At 53.9% G+C, this 22,969-nt stretch overlaps 1 protein-coding gene across 7 annotated transcripts in view; it reads right to left on the bottom strand.

Moving 5' to 3' along the window:
• Positions 1 to 22,388, bottom strand: part of CNTFR (ciliary neurotrophic factor receptor) — a 38,993-nt gene extending 16,605 nt beyond the window's left edge. For 2 of the 7 annotated variants that reach the window (XM_016130441.2, XM_016130443.2), the window contains exons 1-3: positions 21,767 to 22,208; positions 14,655 to 14,963; positions 2,843 to 2,927 (exon numbers count right to left, since the gene is read on the bottom strand). Coding sequence is in view for 4 of the 7 variants with exons in the window: in XM_016130443.2 (XP_015985929.2) it covers positions 2,843 to 2,927 (85 nt within the window). In the remaining 3 variants the exon portion in view is untranslated. The other 5 variants (XM_016130444.2, XM_016130447.2, XM_016130445.2 and 2 more) reach the window with 5 other exon arrangements.
• Between the last annotated feature and the right edge of the window lie 581 nt (positions 22,389 to 22,969).

Genomic DNA, 22,969 nt, shown 5'->3' with positions numbered 1-22,969 from the left:
TCTTTCAGCCTCCCTGTGCTGGGGTCTCTCCATGCCTCTCCAGGTCTCTCCCCTGCTGCCTGTCTCTGTCTTGCCCCTCTCTGAGCCTCCCTGTCCCTGTTGAAGAGGGAAGCTGGAAACCCAGCCAGCCCTGACCACTCATCTGTGGGGCCTGGGACCAGTCGAACAGAGGATGAACAGGGCGGAAGGGCGGTGGCTGGGGGCCTTGGAGGCCACAGCTGTGAGGCTGGACCAAAGACTGAATGGGGGCCTCCCCCTGACCAGAGGCCCAGTGTCCAAGGCTCAAGCCATAGAGCCCCCCCAATTCACCAGCCCTAGCCTCTGAGCCCCCCTCCAGCCTCCTTTCCAAAAACCTGGAGCTTCCAGGAAACATGCCAAGCCCCTCTCTCTGCACTCCACCCCCCAGCAGAGACTCCGCATCCAGCTGCCTGAGGAAGAGGCTGAAAACTGACCGTTGGGGAAGGGGTGTGGCCATCATGGTCCCGGCAGCAACACATCAACATTGACCAATAGCAGCTCAGAACTAACACGGACCCAGGATAGCCCTTTAATCCTGGGGGGCAAGTACAGCCACAAGATGAGGAAACAGCAACCCAAAAGCACAACAAATATCATGGCAATGGGGTAATACTTCCCCACTGCACCTTGTTTGCCTCGCAGAGGAAATGGCAACACAACCCGACAACAATGACAAATCAACAATGTGAGAGCAGGGCAAGAATGAAAAATGACAACACAATGACAGAAGACAACTACAGGCCACAAGGCAGAGGCAGAGGGGGCAACATGACATGACAATCACACAGTGTCACAACTGCTACAATAACAGAACAATGGCAATACACACAGCCATGCAACAGCTCCAAAGATGGCAGTGATTTAATCCTTTGTCTCTGGACAGCTCTCCTCCCGCCCCGTGGGTGCCCCTACTGATGTGCTGTCCATTTCAGAAATTAAATCAAGCAGTAGGGGGAGGATGGGGTTCTTGGCCCTGACGCGGTGACAAATGCTCCAAAGGAATCAACTGTGAAAAGGTTGTTAGAAGCCAGGATGAGAGACAGAGACAGGATGAGGTCATGGACACAGAGAACACAGAGGGACAGGGCTGACGGCTCCCTCGCACCTGCGCACACAGGCTCACATGGGGACCACATGCCGGAAACAGTCCCCCCGGGTATCTCGAGCAACCTCTCATCACCACACACATAGAATGAGGACAGTCACCACAAAGAAGAACAAGTACACACAGGACAACCATCCACAAGGTCACAGCCACACAGGGACACTGTCCCACTCTGGGGATGGTAAAACTCGATACAAGATCACATGCATGCACAAGAGGGGCGCCGTCACGCAGAGGCACAGTTGTACCTGGTGATACAATCTCACACACAGGGGAACAGTTTAACAGGGACACACACACAAAGAGACAGAAACAGAAACTACCGAACTATCATTATGGGATAGTCTCGATCACAAGGACAACTCCACGAAGGGGACCAGCAAACACAGACAATGTCACACTGGGGCACAGCCCACAAGGATACAGCCACACAAAGAAATGTACTTAAACAGGGATATAGTCTCAACCCCCACACGAATACAGCCTAATGCACATGGACAGCCTCATACGCTTGCAGAGACACGGCCTTTCGCCCAGGGCCTTGGTCACATCTGGCTCTGATTTATACAGAGGGCAGGGGCTAGGCCAATGGTAGAGACCAGTGCAAGATTAAGCAGTTCAGGTCAGCACTAGAGCCCAGGGTAGGCTGACTGCAAGCAGGAGGTTGATGGGCTGGCCTAGTGGCACCTTGGGTCCCTGACGACTGGGGAGCAGCCCCAGGATGGGCCAAGCTTTCTCTGGGTCTCAGTGTTGGTCTCACAAGGAAGGGGCCACAGGAGCCTCGACCTACTGCCCTCCTTGAACTCACAGCCTTGAGGGTGACAGAGCTCGGCCATCAGGGTCTACTTCTTGCCTGGGCCCCAGAGATGCCTCTACCTTCTGTGCTTCTACCCAAGGCAATTGAGGTGTGGGGAGATGCAGAATACATCCGAGAGCGGAGCACCCTATACTTGGAGCCTTGTTCAAGGAGTTTTGAGGTCAGCCCTAGTACTGATGTAGCTGTTTGAGGTGCTGCCTCAAATGCAGTGGTCAAGTTCAAGAAGGTGCCTATTTCCCATCAGGGGTAAGCTCCTTGCCCTGTGGGCAGTGGGAAGGACTCAGCCCTAGCTGGACACTGGTAGGGAGCGAGCCAGAGGCTGCCAATGGCCCTGCCTGAGCAATCCCTGCCTCTTCCCGCCATTCCAGCTGACTGACTGTCCGGTCTCCTTCCTTAGTGTACCAGCCCTTTTCCACTTGTCACCCTGCCCATCCCCACATCCTTGTTCTCAGTCCACCATCTCTGTCCCCATATTCCCTCTAGGATAAGGGGAAGCATTCTTGCCCACTGTCTCTTTCAGTGCCTCCCACTGTACCTCCGGCAAAATCCCAGGGGGCCCCGTTTCACCAGATACTGTACAGTGGCCCCCAACTCCCATGCCACCTGTCTGTACCCTACATCCATCCTAGTGGGAAGAAAGACAGATCATCTCAGGCCAGAGAGACCATCAGCATGAGACCACCCAGGAGAGACTGGAAGACTATGCCTATGAGACATCAGTGGGTCATCCTGGATATAAGTGTCAGATGACTCATGCCCTTCTGGGTGTTCGTGGGTGGCAATGCCGGCACATGCCAGTGTATGGCTCTTGGGTGAGTGCATACATCTATGCCAAGGAAAGTTCACGCTCAGCTCTTGGGAGGGGGATGGCAAGGAACACACCGCCCCCACCCAGCACTCACCCTGCGAACTGTGTCTCTGGGTGTAGACAACGGCAGCAGCGGCAGCAAGGACAGCACAGCAGGCCCATGGGACAGGAGCAGCCATCTGTTGGGAGAAACAGGGGCGTGGGGGAAAGGGCAGCATCAGCCCAGGCAGGAACCTCCTGGGGAACCACCCCCCACACCATTCTCAAGCAAGACTGGGAAATCCCAGCCCTAGGGCCAGGGCGCCTTGACCCCAAATGCCCTTCTTAATGGGGCTCAGGATCCTCTTTCAAGCAATAGAAAACAACATTATTGGCATCTGTAGGCAAAAGTTTGCTAAGATGGTAGAAGGAAACCTACAGTGGTTTGTTGCTCGATAAGGCTGCTGGCTGCAGGATGTTGTCAACCGCGGATGAGTTAGAGAACAATGGTAATGTTAGGGTCATTTTTCTAAAAAAAACAAAAGCTTTACTTGTGAGGTTGACTAATTAGCTATAAACATTGCAAACTGAAAGGGTAATGTTTTAACTTAGCTGGAGGTCTATACTTCTCTAAACTGCCTCGAATGGAAAGCTCTGCTGTGCTCCTGGAGAGAGAGCCCAAAACCTGAATGTTCAAGAGCCCCTCAGATCTGTCCTCCAGGGAGCCTTGCCACTGGGCTCTGGGAGGTTCAGAGCAGCAGAGTATCAGGACAGTGGTACATAGAGATTGTGACCAAGGTCAGATATGACCGATGACCAAAAGAATGAGGAATTTTCACATATAAGTCCTTGTCACATATGCCAGCCCATCCTTCACCCAGCCATGTGCCCCAGGAGCCTGGGACCCCCAGCCCGGGAGATGTGCATCAGCGTCTACACACACTCATGCAAGTACATCAAAGACACTCAGGACATATCTCCAGAAGCCAGGATGGATCCAATTATCACCCTACCTGCTGTCCTGGTTCCTGGAAGGGGTCCAGTGCCCTCCCCACATCCTGCCCCAGGACACGCTAATACCTGAGGGCAGGGAAATAATTTCTTTCCTGTAGAAAAAGGTCCAAATCTGATTCTCCCACCCCAGGCGGAGGAGAAAGGGGGGCTGCCAATCAGACAGAAGTGGAGACTCAGAGAGAAACACTGCCAGACACTGTCAGAGGTATAGCCAGACACACAGCAAAGACACTGCTCCAAGACACTACCCAAAACAGCCAGACAGGACCCCAAAGAAATAGTTCCACAGAGTTGAAGATATACTGGGAGACTGTGCGAGGCCAGAGAAACAGACAGACATAACTAGAGAGATAACCAGCCAGAAACATGGTCAGAGATATGTAACTGATATACAACCAAAGGACCTGCCAGAAACACTGTAAAAGACTTGGTCAGATGTGAATAGACACAACATTAGAGAAAAAGCAAGAAGCACAGGCAGAGAAACCATCAGCTGCATAGCCAGAGAGCCAGAGATACTGTCAAAAACAGTGCCAGAGAAATTGCCTGACACACAAGCAGAGAAACACCAGAAAAACTGATAGATACAAATAGGCATACACCCAGGAAAACAGCTAGAGAGAGACACACACACACAGCCAGATGCTCAGTCAGAAAGTATCCACACCACTAAAAACACTGCCAGGGACACTCACACACACAGTGGAACACACTGCCAGACACAGCCAGAGACACTGCCAGAAATACCGCCAGAGAAACAGCCAGAGACATTGCAGATGGAGCTAGAGAAGGGGGAGACAAATGTGGGTGTTAGCCTGTAGCAGTGGGTGGGGAAACTGGAGAGAATCTGACATCCGGGAGTTCCTTTACAGGAGAGGGCTTCTGCCTGCCTGTTGCTACACTGGCCCCTCACCAGGCAAGTGCCCCCATCTGCACCTGGTTTTCTTCCAGCCACAGCCACAGGTGCTCTGACTGCCCCTCCCTGGCACAGCTCATCTCTCTAGGCCCCATGTAGCCTTGGCTACCCCTTCCACATCCCACATCAGTGACTCCTAGAGCCTTAGCTACCACTTGGCCTGGCTCCTGACCCTCAGCCACTCCCCCATCTTCAGCTACTTCTTAGGCCTAAGAGGTTAAGACAATGGCCAAAGTCACAGTCAGCAAGTAGTAGGGCCAGAAAATAAACCCAGGACTGTCTGAATTCAGGGCTAGTGCTAGAGAAAGAGAGGCAAGAGCTGGTTCTCCACCTCCATCCTTGCAGGTAATCCTCAGTCCCTCCCCCGCCATCTCTGCCATCTGCCCATGTCTTTCTCCTCACAGCCAGGAAGATACTTCACCTTAGCGCCACCCACTGCCCACCACATGGGAGCAGGAACCTGAGCATGGGGAGGTGGCAGGGCAGGCACAGTGGATGAAGGTTAGATCGCGAGATGAGAGAAGAGTGAGCAGGTGGCCCCCTCTGCTCCCGGCTCCTTCCTGGTCCCAGTTGTGGTAGACGGGGTCAAGGAGATTGTCTGGCACGGGAGTACATGCATACAAGCAAACACACACACACACACACACACACACACACACACACATACACACACACACACACACACACTCTTGGGCCCCTGCAGGGGGAGGAGTGGCTTCTTCATCAAAGTCGCCTCCATCAGCCCGATGAGTTACTGTAAGGGCCGGGCCCTGGGCCAACAGGGCTGCAGCCATGGGAGACGGGCGCTGCTGAGAGAGAGCGCTGCAGAGAGTGGGGGATGGGGTACCAAGTCAGATACTGCATAGTTGGGGGCACCCAGGAAAGGGAGATGCCCAGGGAGGGGGAAATGGTGAGGCAGGGAGAGAGGGAAAGCCATGCGCAGAGACCCAGAGAGACAAGAAGAGACTGAAATAGAGAAAAGTGGAAGAGACACAGGAAGAGAGATGTGGAGCATAGGAGATGGGCGGAGATTCAAGGGCAGAAGGAGACAGACCTAGAGAGAATGACAGAGACACTGGCAAGGTCCCTGGGTCCACCCTAGAGCATCTAAGCCCACCCAGCTCCTCCAGTGTGAGACATCGTCAATGTAGAAGTATTGGCCAACATGAGACAAGAAGAGCAGGGTCTTCCTGGGGACTGTAGGGCTCCTCCCTAGGGATCTAGGAATCCAGCCCCGAAGGGATAAGGGTGAACTAAAACCTCACCCCATTTCTGTCCCAGAGATCCAGAAAGCCCCAGGCTAATTTCACTTCCTCCTCCCCTAAGAGTCTGCGCTGGGCCCATTCCCAGGTAGGGAAGCTGAGGCCAGAGGCATCAACCCTGCCCTGGCTCAGCCCAGGCTGCCCATTCCAGGACAAAGAGCATCTTTCCCAGGAATTTTCTGAGTTCACACCCAATGTTTTGGGGACAGATCTGGAGGATAAATCCCACAAAACCCCACAAATAAAGGCCATGCAAACTGACCTGGGCTCCCTATAGACCCCTCCAGGGGCCAGCCTGGCCTCTAGTCCCAGGCCCAGAATGATGAGGGAACAGAGGACATCCTACTAGCAAGAAAGGAGCATAGTGCCCAGTAGCACGAACCCTTTGTCAGTAGAAAGAGCCCAGCACCTCTCCTGACACAGAACCCCTTATCATTATACTCACACACACAGCTGAAAAACCAAGAAACAAATCCTTAAACCACAACTTACTGTCACTGTCCCACTGTGACACAAAGACACCATTACATAGTGACAACACCAGTATAAATAACACAGTTGTACAGTTGACAATGACACGCAAGGTTGTTTACAGTCACTACAGCGACAATGATGCAGTGAGTGACAGTTACATACAATGACACTAACAAACAGGGCAATGATACCTGTTGACATTGACACAGTCACAGTAACAGTAATGTAACCTCAAAAACAAAAATGCAGTGAGACTGACAGTCACATAGAGTAACAATGATGATGACATCCACTGTGACACAGGGATGTTGACTCAGTAACATGGACAGTCACACAGAATAACACCTACAGTAATACTGGCACCATGGAAACTGACGTCAACAGCAGTGAGACTGACAGATACAGTGACAGGCTCCGGATCAGGGACTTCAGTTATCCAGTTTCTGAGTCTGGCTTGGGATCCATGGCCCAATACCCCTCTTGCTTGCCAACCCCAGCAAGGTTCCAGGTGCCCTGTACCCCCTACCCTCAGCCCCTGCCCTGCTGAAGGCAGAATCTGAGGAAGGGGAAGTATAAGTTTTGGAAAGCCCCCATTTATCCCTGTGGAATCCCAACCACATCCAGCATGGGGATGGGAGGTTCTGAGCATCACTGACTGCGGGCCAGCTCTGTGTGTTTGTTGATGTGCAACTGTGTTTGGAGCTTCAGGGTGTTGGTAGCTGTGGGTATGCCGAGGGTCAGGTAGGCTCAATGTGGCCTAGACAATGAATGAGAAGGGAGGCCTCATGTGGTGCCTCCAAGAAAATGAGATGCAAAGAACTTCACTGGCCTGGACTCCCCCATGGCCTGAGGCTGGGTAAGGTCAGAAACATTCATCTGATGGAGGGCAAATGGCCTATGGCAGGGCCAAGGTGACATCTCCACAGCTTCCATCCTCCTTGGCAACCCCAGCCTCCAAAATCCCTGTGTGAAGGGAAAAGGCACTCTGTCCTGGGACCTCATCCCCTTCCTCTCTCTCTCCCCACAGCACCCCTAGAAGGCTCGTCTTGGGAATAAAGTAAGAACACAGGACAAGACTCAGCATAAACTTACTGATTCAAAGGCCTGAGGAACTCTTAGAGTCCTCAGACCTACAGAGGAATTAAGGTGGAGTGAGGAAGAGAGACACCTACACTTGGAGATGGAGGAAAAAAATGAGAGATAGAACGGGGGACAGGGACAAGGATGTGGTGGGCAAGAAGGAACAGTAGTGGCCGAGGGGGAGCCTGGGAGAGACAGTAAGGGCTGGCGGGAAGCTCCAGGAGGGGGAGGTGGGGCTGAGGCCTGAAGGCCCCCAGATCCCACCAGGCATCCTGGACGGCGTGGGTGGTGGGGGAGGGGGCAGAGGCCTGAGCGTCCAGAGGCTGGGGGATGGGGGACAGGCCAAGGAGGGAGGCCTGGCCCCTGGCAGCTGGCCCAGCAGGCCTCCTATAGGGGAGCGGGTGGGCTGGGTCAGGGGCCAGCTCTTGGGCTGGGGCAGCCAGCCATGGGGCAGGCGGGCTCCCACTCCCTGTGGTGTCTCTCTCTCTCCTGAGTCTCTTGTCTCTAGCTCTTTCTCCATTCCAGACCTGGCCCATCTTTCAGCTCTCATTGCCCTAGCCCCAAGGGGCATAAGTCCTAGAAGCCATGCCTGATTCAAGATTCAAGCCTTATCTCTTCCTGAGCTACCATAACTCCACCCACTGCAGGGGCAAGCCCCAGTGCTCAAGGGAAAAGACTCCTCCCAAACATAGGCTCCCTCCTTCCCCCCATAGAAGGGGGCAGGAGAAGCTGAGCACTAGTGGAGGAAGGGGGGTTAAGGAGTGGCCAGGAGGGAGGCAGGGGGGCTGTCCCCCAGCTCCAGTCGCTGGCTGAGGTTGTGGAAAAGGAGGCGGTCCAATGTGAATGAGTTGGGGGGAGTGGGTATCCGCACCTGCTATTGTGACCTCCACAGCCGGAGATGGGGGCCTGGGGGGGACAAGATTCTATGGATTTTGGCAGCAGCCTGGACTCTGAGTACTCAAACCCCCCACCCCCAGCCTCCTGCACCTTGGGGACCCTGAGATCAGCATGTGCGTGCCCTGCTGCACGTGTGTGCAGGCGTGTTGTGGGGGGAGCCTGGGGCCCTCCCATGACAAGCCTGGATGGGCAGCTGGGAGGTGTCTTGGGGAAGTGGGAACCTGAATCTCACCAGCTCGGCTCATGCCCACATGTGGAGCCTCACTCCAGAGTGGGGCTGCCTGGTAACCTGGGCATGGGCTTGTACATGCATGTATACACAGGCCTGTGCTTATGCAGCCCTCTAGGTGCAAAGAGTCTGAGCTTTCTCCCTTAGGGGTCATCCGGTCCAGCCTCCTGCCTCTTAAATGGAGAGCAGGAAGGAGCAGATAAGTTCCTGTCCTCCCCTTTGGGCACATGGGTTCTAGACAGCTGCACAGAACCTGAGACACAAGCACCAATACCCCCATCCCCTAACCCCAGTCCAGAGTCTCTTCTGGCTTCTAGAAGAATGAAGAGGACACTCTACCCCCAAAAAAGCCCATACACTAGTCAGGTTAAGTCTGCAGGGAGTAAAGGCTGCTCCTCTTGGAAGAAGAGAATGCTGCAGCAAGAGGTTAGACACCTGGAAGAACTCCATGTAAGGTGGGGGATGGGCAGAGCAATAGGGTTGAATGAGACTTCCCTTAACTGATGGAGGAGAGGGCTTGGAGCAGATGAGGTAGGGCAGGAAGGAGGCTTCAGGGACTTCCATATATACATAAGAATGGATAAAATAGCTTTCCAGACGTGGGGTCTGGGACAAAGACCTATTTGCTTCGCATCTCCATGCCACCCCTGGCCCCACCGCTGCTATGGTGCAGACACGCCCTCAAATATATGTGCAGAAGCCTATGCTTGCAAGCTTGTGTACATGTATACACACACACACGTAAGGAGGCTGGGGAGGCAGTGCATGTGAAGCATTGATCTGCAACAACAAGAACTGAAGATGGTCTTTCTGACAGAACCAGAGTTGGGGGTGGGGGAACAGAAACTTCAACTGTCTTCATCTAACAGTGTCCCATTCTCCCTGCCCCCTTTAACGTGCACGCACACTGCACAAACTCCTGAGGAAGCTTCTGGTCAGCTCGGCAAAAGCAAGCCATCCTTCCTCCCCCTTACTCCCCTCTTCACAGTGGGGAAGTCAGAGCAATCTGTTCCTGATGGGTAAACACAGGCATGAGAACGTGAGTGCACATGCTTGCACACACACTAGCAATGCAGGGCCACACAGCACCCAGTGCTTACTTCATCCTGGATCGTAGCACACACTTGGGCTCTCACAACCACCCAGAAGAGCTCCCCAAAGCCCCACCTCCACATACACAGCCACAGCTTTACGGACACACCCAGGAGTCTCTTGCAGACACTGGCATCACCACAGCCACACATCATGGCCTCCCACGTGGACACCCGCTGCCACAGCCTCACACATGCTGGGGGTGCGTGCACATATATTATAGACACAGTCACACACACAAACGCTCACATGCACTCACTCAGTGACGGTCTCACATATGGATACCATCATATACTCAGAAGAGTCCATCTTCCTCACAGATACCACTTCACCTCCAAAAACTCAGAATTTCCCAGTCACCCTCAGCCTCTCATACCCCTACACTCAGCAGTGGAAAATACACGGATACACATTCAGAATAGTTTCTCTGTGCCGGGACCTTGGGTTACCCAGGCTGTGCTTGGGGGGAAGGGAGTAAAGCTTAGGGTGGCCTAAGGCAGGAAGGAAGAGGGAAGGAGGAATTTTGTTGATTCCTGAAAAGTGAGGAAATAGATGATTATTCCCCAGGCAGCGACTTCCTTCCCTAACCCTGCTCTCACCAGTATTCAGGGATGATAAGAGACCCAGGCCAGACAAGAGGGGTGAAGAAGCACCTGGATGAAATGGTGGCAGCAGTAGCAGCAGGAGCCAGAAAACTCCAGAAGCCCGGCTGGCTCCCCATACTCCTCCTCACCCCCTTCTCCAGGATAAGGATTAGTAGCAGCTCTCAGCCTGGTTACCTGCTGTGTGATCCCAGGCCTCATCGAAACCTCTCTGTGCCTACTACTGTCTACAGGATACCCCAAATGTCAGGCCTGGCTATAGATGAGGAGGGAAGGGGAAAGAGCTGGGGCCTTGACTTCAACCCTAGCCCCTGCCAAAGCCCTGTCAGCACTGTCAGGCCCAAAAAGAGATGGGAATAGCACCGGTGAAGCTAGTACCCCCCTAAGTAACCAATGAGGACAAGAATTCTAAAGTGTCCTTGGACCATGCAGCCCTACCCCCACATCACAAGAGAGAAAACCATGTCGCTGTCCAGGCAGAATAGAATCCAGGCTGTGCTGGCCATGCCCCAACCTGAGAACAACTTGCAATGCTGTTGACATCCTCACCACTTGCCACTCCAGGTGTACTTTGGGCCCTGATGCCCTATCCTAAGGGCAGCCTGATAGGGCTCCATGGAAGCCAGGCAGGGGAGCAAACACCAGGCGGCCGGATATAAGGAAACCAGACAGGGCAATCCCATAAAGCCAGGTGATAGAGACTTATGGAAAGCAAGCAATGGGAACAAAAGAAATCAGGCAGCAGGTTCTAAGGAAACCAGGTGACAGAGCCCAAAAGAGCATAGGCTGTGGGGGCCAAATGAAAGCAGGCAGTGGGGACTAAAGTTAGACAGGAGGTGGGGACAAATGAAGCCCGGCAAAAGGCCCACAGGATGTGAGAAACAAAAGATATCAAGAGCTCATCCCCTCTGTCTAGATGTCACCCCCGCACCCAGGGCCTCTCTCTCAGTAGCCCCCTTCCCACCCAGGTGGTAGTTTCCTCCCCCAGACCAATGGACACAGCCAGAGCCCCCTCCTCTCTCAGAGGCCTGGTCCAGTTGCAGCCAATGGGCCCCAGCCCCATCCCTGGGACCTCAGGAAGTCCCAGTCCCTCCCACCGGCTGCAGAGGCAGGGGGGTTTTGGGGGGAGAAAGAGAAGAGAGACAGCTTGGCAGGGGGAGCGCGCCGAGCAGCCGCGGGGGGCGGGGGCCGAGAAAGGAGCGGGAAGCGCCGAGGCGGGCTGGAGGGCTGGCGCGGGCGGGGGCGTCTCAGCGGCGGCAGCGGGGGTGACAAGTTCTGCGGCCCTGCGAGGAGCCGCCACTGACCTGGGTCCCCGCGCAGGCGCCCCGTCGGTGCCTCCCGCACTCCGTGGGTCCGCCCGGCCGCCCGCGAGCATCGGGCCCCCGGGGCTCGAGGCTGGGGCCGGAGCGGCCCGGGTCCTCCCGGGAGGCAAGAGCGGGGGGGGGGGCCCAAAAGTCCCGGCCGGCGAACCGGCAGGCAAGTTGCCGGGCGGAGCTGCGAGCGAGCGAGGCAGCGAGCGAGCCTGGAGGAGGGGAGGAAGGGGCGCGCCGCGAGCGAACCAGCGAGCCGAGCGAGCCGAGGGAGCGAGTGAGGGACGGCAGGCAGTGAGGTCATCCTTTGAATCTAATTGTCTGAGTCAGGAGATGTGGCACTTGATTCAGGGGGAGCAGAGGGGGAAGGGACCCTCAGGCTCCGGGCCGGGGACCTCCCTAACCCTGCTAAGGGCGAAGTTGCCTGAGGCCAACTCGGATAGACCCCTGCCTGTCTCAGGACTGACCTCTGCTGCCAGGGGGGATCAGTACGCCCTGAGATGTGGGACCTATTCCCAATCATCCCCAGAGAGCAGCGACCTTCTTACTCACTGGGGGTGATGGGGAACCCTCACCCAGGCCCAGGTCACTGACCTTCCTGCATTTCTGAGGGGAAAGGGAGGTTCCCAACCCACCCCCAGGTCGTATTCCTGCCCTCTGAGGATAAAGGGGGAACTTCAGCCAGCCTTCCAAGTTACCTTCATGCACTTTAGGAGCACGGCGTTCCCAACTCTATGCCCCGTTACTTCCTACACTTGAAATTTGGGGGAATCTAGACATTGAACCCCAGCTCACCTTCCTGCCCTCTGAGAATGATACTACAATGCTATCCAGTCCTCCAGGTACTGCACTTTGGTGGGGAGTGGGGGGACGAGCATAAGGATCCCGAACTGACCCCAAAGTCTCCCTATTGTGCATGCCCAACCCTACAGGAAGGGCAGGAGCCCAGCCAGACTCTTGAGTCCCTAGGGGCTGCCCAGACCAGGCTGCTCAGATGGGGGCGGGGGACAACACAGCAGCTGGGCCCTGGGCTTGTCAGGTGCACACACCCATGCATGCAGACATGTGCGCATACACACATGTGCACATACACACTGTAGGGAGGGCACAAGGCATCTGGGGATGTTCACACCAAGGGCCACACACCCCTCCCCTCACCCCCCATGGGGGAGGGGTGATAAATATTTCAGGGGCTTTTAGCTCTGAAGGGGCTGAAGCTGGGGGAGGGCGGGGATCCACGATGCCTGATTAATGGGGTTACGGGCTTGGATCAATCCGTCCGCCCGCTGCTCCCTCCTCCCTCCTCCCCCCCCTCCTCCCTCCCTCCGCCTAATGCGCTTTATCAGGAGACGCTTTTCTGACTTGGCAGCGTCGGGTGTTTTAAATAGACCCATTTAGAGCAGGGGTTGGGGGAGAGAGGAAGGGGGGAAGGGAAACAGAGATTGAGACAGACTAGGCGACAGAGACGACTCAGAAGAGAGACAAGCCCTGGAAGAGAGAGATCGGGGAAAAGAGAGAAAGAGATACAGAGACATGGAGATAAGAGACTGAGGATGAGACTCCCACAGAGGCTGAAATAGGGGAGTTGATGGGAGGCCAAGGGGAAGCTGGGGGGCCGAGAAGCAGAAACACAAATAAATAAATAAAAGAGAAACAGAGACAGAGAGAAAAGGAGCCACTGGCAGCCTTTTTTTTTTTTTTTTTTTTTTTTTTTTTTTCAGAAGAAGCCCAGAGAGAGGCTCTCTGCAAGGGCTGAGTGCTAGCCTGGGAGACAGCAGATATCTTTTATTTCCAAAAACAGTTTTTCATCCACTTTGTTAAATTAAAAAGCTGTTTCTAAGTGGAGCTGGAGGTGCTGCTGGGGGAGGGTGGACAGAACTGCCAAGTCCTCCCTCCAGCCTCCTCCTCAGCCTCCACAGAAGCTGCCTCAGCCTTAACCCCCAGGGGTGTTCTCCAGCTCCCCTGCTCTCTGCAATCCCTGGGGACAGGGTCAGGGCATTTGAGCTACTGTTTGTTGGCAGGAAGTCCTTCCTGCTGTCTGGCCTCAGTCCCTCCTGCTGTGGGGAGCCCATACTCTTGCTTGACCACTAGCCTTCTCTTTTCTAGCCCCTGTTCCAGCTCCCTAAGGTGTTCCCAATTTTGGGGGAGAATTATGTGCCCTCACAGCTCAGAAGCTCACTTTTCCAACTAAGCCATCAGACTCCTCCCAGGTGTGCCCCTATAAATATTTATTACCTATTATTGTGTAAATCTGAATGTCTATCAAATACCCTACTCTATGTCCTTTGGTCCTCTGGGAACCATAAGATGGAAGCTTAACTCTCTACAGCCCTCTGGAGCCTCCCTTCCTCCCCTTCACAACCCCAGCTCCATTTTAAGTCTCTTTTATGGCCATGTGTCAGCCTGGGATACCCCACCCCACTCTGAACAACACCCTAGTCCTAGTTCTGAAGGGTCAGTACCCCCCACTCCCAGGGCCGGGAAAATGGCCAGTCTGTTTTCGAGCTGAGATGAAAAGCCTGGCCGGCCTTTGTGGGCCTCTGGCGGGTTTTGGACAATAGACCCTTCCGTTCCGCTCCAGCGCCTCAATTCCTTGGACAACCCCACCCCCAGGCTGCCAATCCAGGGGCCTTGCCTGGCCTGAATGAAAGGCAGGGAGAGTCAGGCCCAGCCCTAAGGCTGGCCCCAGAAGATTTTGGATTTCTGACCCTCCATCCCTCCAAACCCAGCTGCTTCCCCAATCAAGCCAGAGAGATGCTTTAGGGGCAGAGAGGGAGCCTGACAATGAGAGAAACATATTCCCGTATCTGGGATTCAGCCCCTTCATGAACAACCTAGTTTTCTGACCTGACTTTGCCCTTGTCTGTGTGACTGTGGGTAAGTCTCTTCCCCCTTTACAACCCTGTCATGAGAGTATAGAAACCCTCAGGAGGAAGGACAAGGGAAGAAATGGAAGGGATCTCAGTCACGTCCCCAGACCGACCGCTCCACCCACTGTATGTGCTTGATGCCCTGAGACTGACCTGCCTAGCTTGGGTCCCCAGCGCATACCTTTTTACCACTGGTCGCACACAGAGCACATCAATGTCCTCCTCCTCCTCCAGACCAAACTCTTCCCAAGACTTCCAAAACCAAGGGGGGAGGGGGGATGATAAGACAAGGCTGAATTCTAGAAGGGCAAAGGGCAGAAATCAGAGGTCATAGAGGAGCCACAGGTCTTAGTCCAACTCAGAGCTTGTTCCATACTCACAACCCCACTGTAAGAAGGGGAGACTGAGGCAGGCAGCAGAGAAACATCTAGAAGTGGAAAAGTTGGGAGCAGTCCAAACTCCATCTGGCACTCCTTGCTGACTTCAGGTTCTGAGCCGCAAGGACAAAGAGAGGCCAGAAGTCAGTGGCCTGACACCACATACAGATAAACACTCTACATACCCACAATCCCAAATCCCCACACGGCCAGTTTCCAAACACAAGTACCTCCATATCACACATTCTCTCACATGCGTACTCACATAGAGACATAGAGCTATAGGTAAGGCATAAACACCCACCATCTTACCATCTTCTTTCTCTGCCTCATCACCACCCTGATTTATTAAGCATCTGTTGTATGCCAGGAACTGTGTTAAGCACTTTATATGCATTACCTCATTTAATCCTCATGACTCCTCCATGAGATAGAGTCTTATACTATTCCCATTTGACAGTTGAAGAAACTGATATTCAGGGAGGCTAAGGAACTTGCCCATGACTGCGTAGCTGATTAGTTCCAGAGCACAGATGTGTCTTAGTTCCAAAGCCTTTCTGCTATACCAGTTCGCCTCTGAAGATCTCTCTCTCTCACCTGCACAGTGCTTTCTGATAATAACGTAATAATAGCTAACACTTATTGAGGGTCCTTGATGTATCAGACACCATAAGTACTTAACATACATTTTTCTATTTAATTGTCAGAACACCTTTGGAGGTAATCTTATTTACATTTTGCAGATAAGTAAACTGAGGCTCACCTTGCCCAAAGTCACACAACTGGTAGTTGGTAAGGGAGCAGGTGTTGTACTCAGGACTATCTTGATAGCTACTGTTGCTCCAGGCACTTAACAGAGCCCTCACCTTCTATAAGATCCCAGGAGATCCTCAGGGTCCAATGCCCCTCTCTGCCAAAAAACAGGTCCCAAAGGCATGATCGGGTGCCTAGCACATACCCATGTGATAGGGACTCCATGTCATCCAACTCTGCTCATAGATACAAAGATACCACCAACCAGGGAGAGGTGGCCAGAAATTAAAATAAGGTGTTAGAGACAGGCTGGCTGGTAGTAACAGATACAGGCACATCAGGAGATAAGCCTTAGATAGGGAGGCAGAGAGGAAGACAGAGACAAAGAGACATACATCAGGACAAAATTCTTGCCCACTTGTGTACCCTCACTGCTCTGGGCACCTGGTGGCTCCGCCTACCATTCTAGAGACAGTCCAGGGAAAAAGACAATAGAGGGAGAGGTAGGTACAGGCTGACGTGAAAAAACACAGGCAGATACACACTAACACAGAGACACAGAGACACATAGAGCCATTTCAACCTTCACAAGAAGAAAACTGTGAAAGCAAACAAGGCTCAGGCTGTGCGTGATCTGTGTGTGCACATGTGTTGGGGGGGGCATGCAGTCTGTATCGCTACGCAGATTACACCAGCTGCTTCCAGCAATTTCATCTGATTAATAATAAATGCCCCGTAATTACAGTGCTCCCCCAGCCCTTCTTCCTGTTTTTTGTCAGTTGCTGCCAGGCCATCCCCCGATGGACCCCATGGCCCCCTCCATCTTCACCTTCTAGGAGGCTGAGAGGACATGGGCTGATGGAGGAGGCCAGACTCCCAATCTCTATCTGAAGTAATGCCCTCTGCCTCCAAGTGAAAGGTCATCTCCTTTAGGTCTCACTCAGAACTCTCCATCCGGGGCATAACCTGTGACCCCTAATACAATACAGCCTAGGGGCCCCAGGCTAGGATTCAGAGAATTGTACTCTGAACTCCCCTTGCCCACTATTTATCACTCACTGGCTGAAAGAAGTCTACATTCACAAACTTCCTCTAGCCTTGGAACCCCAAAGGCTCAAAGGAGGAAGGGACCAGAACAGGGGTCCTCACCCCATTATTCCAACCCAGGCAGCCCCAGAGTCTCTGCCCACTCGTGTACCCTCACTCTCTGGACACTTGGTGGCTCCGCCTCCCATTCCTGAGCCTCCCCCCAAGGTCCACCTTCTTCCAGGCCTCCCACCCTAGCTCTCCAAGGCAGCTCTATCAGAATCAGCTGCGGGTTTGTGCTGATCTGTTTCTAATCGCTGGGGCCTGGTTCACGCTTGCCGCCCCCCCCAACCCCGCCCCACACCCAATATTGATTCCATTATTTGGAGAGTCATTGACGTCAGGGGCCTGGATGGGTGCCAAAACCGCCTTCTCTCCCGGCCTGGGCAAGGGCCCAGCCCCCCCATCCTACGATTTCATGGAGGGGCCCAGAAAGGTCAGCTCACAGGCCAAGGTCACACGGCATCTGCCCTCAGAGACTGCGCTCTAGTTACCTTTGTGGGATCACTGTGCAGCTCCCTTCTCCTGGGGAGAGGGGTACACAGAGAACCCAGAGCTCAGCCGTGAGGTGGGGGCCATAAAAGGCAGTGTGTGTCTACAGCCTTGCTACCTTGAACAAGCCCAAGCCGGAGCCCGATCCCAGATGATCTTGGAAGTTAAGCAGGGTCCGGCCTGGTTAGTACTTGGATGGGAGACCACCTAGGAAGACCAGGTGCTATAGGGGTAAAAATAAATAAATAAAACAAAAAAATAAGGGATTGTAAGCTGACAAGGTCCTTGTAATCTATGAAGTCAACCAAAGGTTGCCTTGCCTTAAAAAAAAAAAAAAAAAAAAAACAAAAAAACAAAAAAACCTTACTGAGACTTGGACTCTAGGAGGGAGGGAAGGGGGAAGTGGCTCAGAAAAGGCTACTTCGGGGGAGATTTTTTTCTTTGCCACACACTTATTTTTGGAACATTCTGAAGCTGGGCCAGACTTGAAATGGTTACTACTGACTACTTGATTTTTATGTCTGATATCACACATATCTCATGATACATCTCTGAGAAGGAAATTCTCTGCAGTGTAGGATAATAGATTAACCTAACTATTGCCATACTTGGACTGACTGGCACCACTAATTTTATCAATCTTTGTTTCATAAAAAACAAAGATTCCATCTCCTGTGGATCTCCTGCCCATGCTGCCTCAGTTTCCCCACACTCTCTCAGTCTCCCCTGGCTGTGTCTATATGCTCAAGATGCAGCCACTGCTATCCCTGCCCACACTGGCAACTCCTAGGCTCTGGCTGGACAGGGTATTTTTAGGATACGATCCCTGTGTTCTCAGACAGCCGTTAATAACCTATACAGACAGTCCATGGTGCCCACAACAATTTAACAACCTCAGAGCCCAGCCTCAGAGGCTCAGAGATAGGGTCCGTTGCCTTGGCTAGAGGCCAAGAAACCTAGACCTGGAGAGAGCAAGGGACATACTCAACCACATGGAGGAAAAAGGACTTTTCCCACAGTCTGAAAAATCCTGAACCTGGGAGAGGACAGAGGTCGTGACCTCCAATCTCTGCCACAAAATTAGGGTCATTGCCCTGACCCAGTCTCCCCTATTACAGATCTTTTCAAAGAAGAAACTGCCTACCCTCTGTTCTCCTGCCCTGAGTACAGGGAAGTCCTTCCTTCAGTCTAGCCTGCAATTACTCAGGGGATCTTCAAGCCAAACGGGGGTGTGCAACAGAGGGTGTTGGGTCTCAAGCCCAAGGTGTCTCCTCTCCCTATTGTCAGTTCCACTCAACTATTCATTTCTCAACATTTATTGAGCATCTAATCCCTCCCAGTCACTAGCTGGCAGCTGGGGATTACTGTTAGACCCACAAGGAGCACTCAGTCTGATGGAAGATGTATTATTTACTCAACACTGCCCTCCTACTGTGTGCCAGGTCTGTGCCAGGGGCAGGATACCTCTGGGAGCAAAGCAGACCCAGTCCCAGAGGCAATTACTATGCAATCTTGCTGAATGTTGTGAGGAGAAAGTATGGTGTACGGTGGAGCATACTGACTGCCCGGGTCTAGAAAAACCCATCCTCTTGTAGGACTGAGGACTCTTCAGTCCATTCCTAAACCCCACGACTGGCCCTTGAGCTGACCAGAAGTCACCACCATAGACTAACTTCATTTCCTTCTACTATAGCTCTAGCTTCAGCTTCTGGGAGCTGGTTCCCCACAGCAACAGGGTCTAACTCTGTCCCATCTGCCCGAGGTCCTCCTTCTACCCCTTGCCCCCCAGAGCTCTTGGGTCTGATGACCCCTAACTCAGCATGGCTCTGAGGACTCTGTTTGCCCTCTCCTGAGGCAAAGAGGGAGGGGGTGATGACCTCAGTGCTCTTGGCCCACAGGGACCACTTGCCTGCCCAGCCCCTCCCCACAGGAAGCTAGGAACCCTGGTGGGTGTGGTCACCGAGGGCCACAGTTTACATAGCTGATGTCCCATGGTGGGTCTGGAGGGGGGGTCAGCTCTCTCTTCTCGGCGCAAGCTCTCTGGGACACGCCCCCCCAACATCTGCATTTCAAAGAAAATCCGATCCATATGTTTCCCGATTCATTTACACTTCAACTCGCCATGGGGGGACAGAGAGCAGAGTGCATAGCCCCCAAGACCCTCACCCCACAGAGAGGATGGAGAGCATGTGTCCCTTTCAGGGTCTGGGAGCAGTTACAGGCCAACCATCTGAGCCTGAGGGCCAGGTCCGGACTTTAAGGGCTCCCATCGGTGATAGTGCATCTCAGGCACCGCACTCACTGGCCCCATAGTGGGAGGGCACATAAAGCCCCAGCAGTGTCTCCAAGGCAGGTAGATCCTAGGGTTGTCCGTAACCTAGCCCAAAAGAACCCCTACCCCTCCCACCTCTCAAGGCTACTGCTTTTCTGAGTAGAGTGGGGAACTCTGGGCATTCCCTGGAGACAGAATAAGGGCCCAACAGGCATTCCAGGAAATATCATGAGACATAATATAACTTGGCCCCTACACCTCTCTAGCCACAGCAGAAGATATAAGAGAAGGTAGTTTTCAATCCAGTCTCCTGTCCAGCTACCTTCTCACCACAGATCTGGGGCTACCACCTCACTCAGAATCAGAGATTCAACACCCAGAAAGGGTCAAAGGAGCCAGAGCTCTACTCCTCACCAGGTAATTTTTACACCCCTCCTATCCTAAGGATGACCAGGATGGGGGAGATGTCTTGGGAGGCAGACCAGAGTCTTATTTCCCCATAATTGACCCTCTCTACCAGAAAACAGGTGACCAAAACTATTTAAGGGGAATGTGCATGGACAAGGCACATGGGGAACTCCAAAGGTACATATCACCACTGTACCAAAAACTACTCGGACCTTCCTGCGAAGAGACTGGTCTCCTTGGGGAAGGAAAGGCAGAAAGGTTTAACTGTGTTAGTGTTTCCCACCTCCCTTTCCAGCCCACAGCCCAAGAAAGGGATGTGATCACACATGTATCCCCTCCCTTCTCCATCTTTGGAGGGGACAGACCTTGTAGCAGTCTCTATTCTTCACCCCAATTAACCTGATATATACCATAAACCAAAAGAAAGTATGGATGTACTTGACTATGAATTCTAAGTTCCACCGGGAATGTGAACACCACAATCCTAGTGTGGGTTTGAATGTGAGTCCCAGGATAGAAGTGTAACAGGGTGTGATTCTAAGTGTGAACCCAAAGGCCCTCATATGAATATAAAAGCCTCAAGATTTAAGCAATGAGTCTGAGTGTGAGCCCTAGGACCCCAGTGAGATTTTGAGTGTATGCTCAATGTAAGTCCAAGAACCAAGTCGGGATAGAAATGTGAATCTAAGTGTGAACTTAGAGCCCCAGTGTGAGTTAGAATGTAAACCCCAGGACTGAAGTGTATAGTTGGATATGATCCCTAGAATGTAAGTGTGAATACGAGTGAGTCTCACTGTTCTATTGTAATTTTGAGTGTGAGTCCATGTGAATTTAAGTGTCCCAGTGTGAATTTGAGTATGAATTCCAAAGCCCAAAGGAATCTTGAGTGTGAACTTTAAACTCCTAGTCTTTGTATAAGGCTCAGGGTCTCAAAAGGAATATTAGCTCTGATGGAATATGAACTTTAGTTCCATGTCATGCATCCTGACCAAAGAACCAAGAACCAGTCCAGAGGATTTGTATAAGTTTTGACAGTGGAGACAGGGAGGCAAAGTTTATTGAGACACAGAGTCCTCTCCCCTCCCCCAAGCCCAGACTAGCCCTGCAGCCATAGGACTATCCAAATGTTCAAGCCCTATCCACACACATGCAATGGTACACCAACACACCCCGAGTTAGACACACAAAAATGCACTCAGTGTTTCAGACCCCCTGGACATAACAGCAATTATAGACGTATAAACAGTATAAACACGCCCAGTGATTACAGCCACACTAACACCCCCAGTGATATAGACACAAATATAGCAAGTATTACAGGCAAAACAACTAATGTTACAAACATACTCCGAAAGAAGCATGCAGACACACACCCAGTGTTGCAGACAAGCTGCCAGCCACACAGACACACACAGACGCTTCTCAAAGAGAGAGACTAGACGGAAAGAGAAAGAAAATCCTGAATTTTCAACAAGGCGTGAAATAGTCCTGCCCGCCTGAAGCTACTGAAGGGGGGAGGGGACCAAGGGAGCGAGCGAGTGCGAGAGCTAGACGCAGAAGGAGAGGCTCGAGAGAGGAGAGGAGAGGAGCCGCGGAGGAGAGCTGTCCGTCTGGTGACCTCCCCGCGGCCCAGCCCCCACGCACGGGAGATACACTACTCCAAGCAACACAGAGACACCCAGGCTGGCTCACATAGAGCCGCATTGGAGAAGACACACACGGGCGGACTCACAAAGAGACGGGGATACACCACAAGCGGACTCACACGGGCACCCAACACTGGAGGACTTACAAAGAGACACTGGAAGGAGACCCATTACATAGAGAGACATACAGGCGGACTCACGAGGAAACCACAGGCTCACGCCGACACACACACACAGGGATTCACACGGACACACATACATCGGCAGACGAGTCCGTTCACACCCCTGGGCCCTTTGAAGTCCAGATTTCTGCGGGAGAAGGAAGCTGCCTCCTGGCGCGCGGGGGTCACTGCGACCCCCTGCCCAGCTCCGGAATTTTCCCAGACCCTGCGGGCGCTGCTGAAGGATGAGGGAGAACAGGGACGCTAGGACAATCCGCACGGGCCACCTCCTCCCAGCAGATTGTTTGCCCCTACAACCACCACGCCCAACCCCCTGGCGCGCCTGGACGTGGGGGCCCTCTTCTCCTGCCCCTCCACCCCCGAGTTTACGGGCAAAGTTTCCCATGAACTTTCCTGTCCCCCCACCTACTGTTCGCGGGCCCACTCATGTTCTTCTCTTCCCGCGCGCACGAGGGCCACGGGTCTCTTAGGTTAGCTTGAGGGCTTGAGGGTCCGGCTGCGCGCGGTCCATCGCGGGGTACTCACCGCGCCCTGGGGCTGCCGGGGCTCTGCGCCTCGCCCTTCGACCGCCCCCGGCAGGGAGCGAGGCAGGGAGCGAGGCAGGGAGTGAGGCAGGGAGCACCGAGCTAGCACTGCTGCCGGATCCCGCCGCTGAGCCCGCGCCGCGCCGACTGGAGCCGCCGCCTCCGCTGCCGCTGCCGCTGCCGCCGCCGCCGCCCGCTCTGCACCGGCTCCTCGGCGCTCGGCGGCTTTAACCCCCCCATCCTCCTCCCTCCCTCGCGCGTTCCCTCCCTCCTTCCCTCGCCCATGTGACCGCGGGCGCCCGCTCGGCCGCGCGCGCCCTCGCTCCCCTCCCCCTCCCGCCTTGTCAACCCGCGCCTCCGCGGCCGCGCGCCACGACCCCCTCTTGGCCACGACCCCGCGCGCCCCCGCCTTGGCACGCTCACGCGCCTGGCACGCGCAGGCCGCTCACGCAGGCACACTCACCCTGCACAGGCCTGTAAGCCCCCCTCCCAGTCATCTCGAGCTGGCACGCGCCCTCCCCCCGCTGGCACACTCGCCCGCACTGGCACGCGTGGCCCCCTCACATTCGCCCTTTCTTGGGAACGCCCTCCAGACAGCTGTGGCCCGGGCGCTTCACGCGCAGCCCGGATCGCGGATCTCAAAGACGCGCACGCACACATACCCACACCCACACCCACTCCGCCGGATCCCCCAGGGCTGCTGGGCGCGCACCCATCGCCCGGGGTCGCTCATTCACACTCACTCTCTCACTTAGC

Source organism: Rousettus aegyptiacus, unplaced genomic scaffold (genome assembly GCF_014176215.1).
Source record: "Rousettus aegyptiacus isolate mRouAeg1 unplaced genomic scaffold, mRouAeg1.p scaffold_m13_p_3, whole genome shotgun sequence".
NCBI classification, from domain to species: Eukaryota; Metazoa; Chordata; class Mammalia; order Chiroptera; family Pteropodidae; genus Rousettus; species Rousettus aegyptiacus.
The sequence above is the reverse complement of the archived record's forward strand: the minus strand, read 5'-3'. Positions and strand labels throughout refer to the sequence as shown.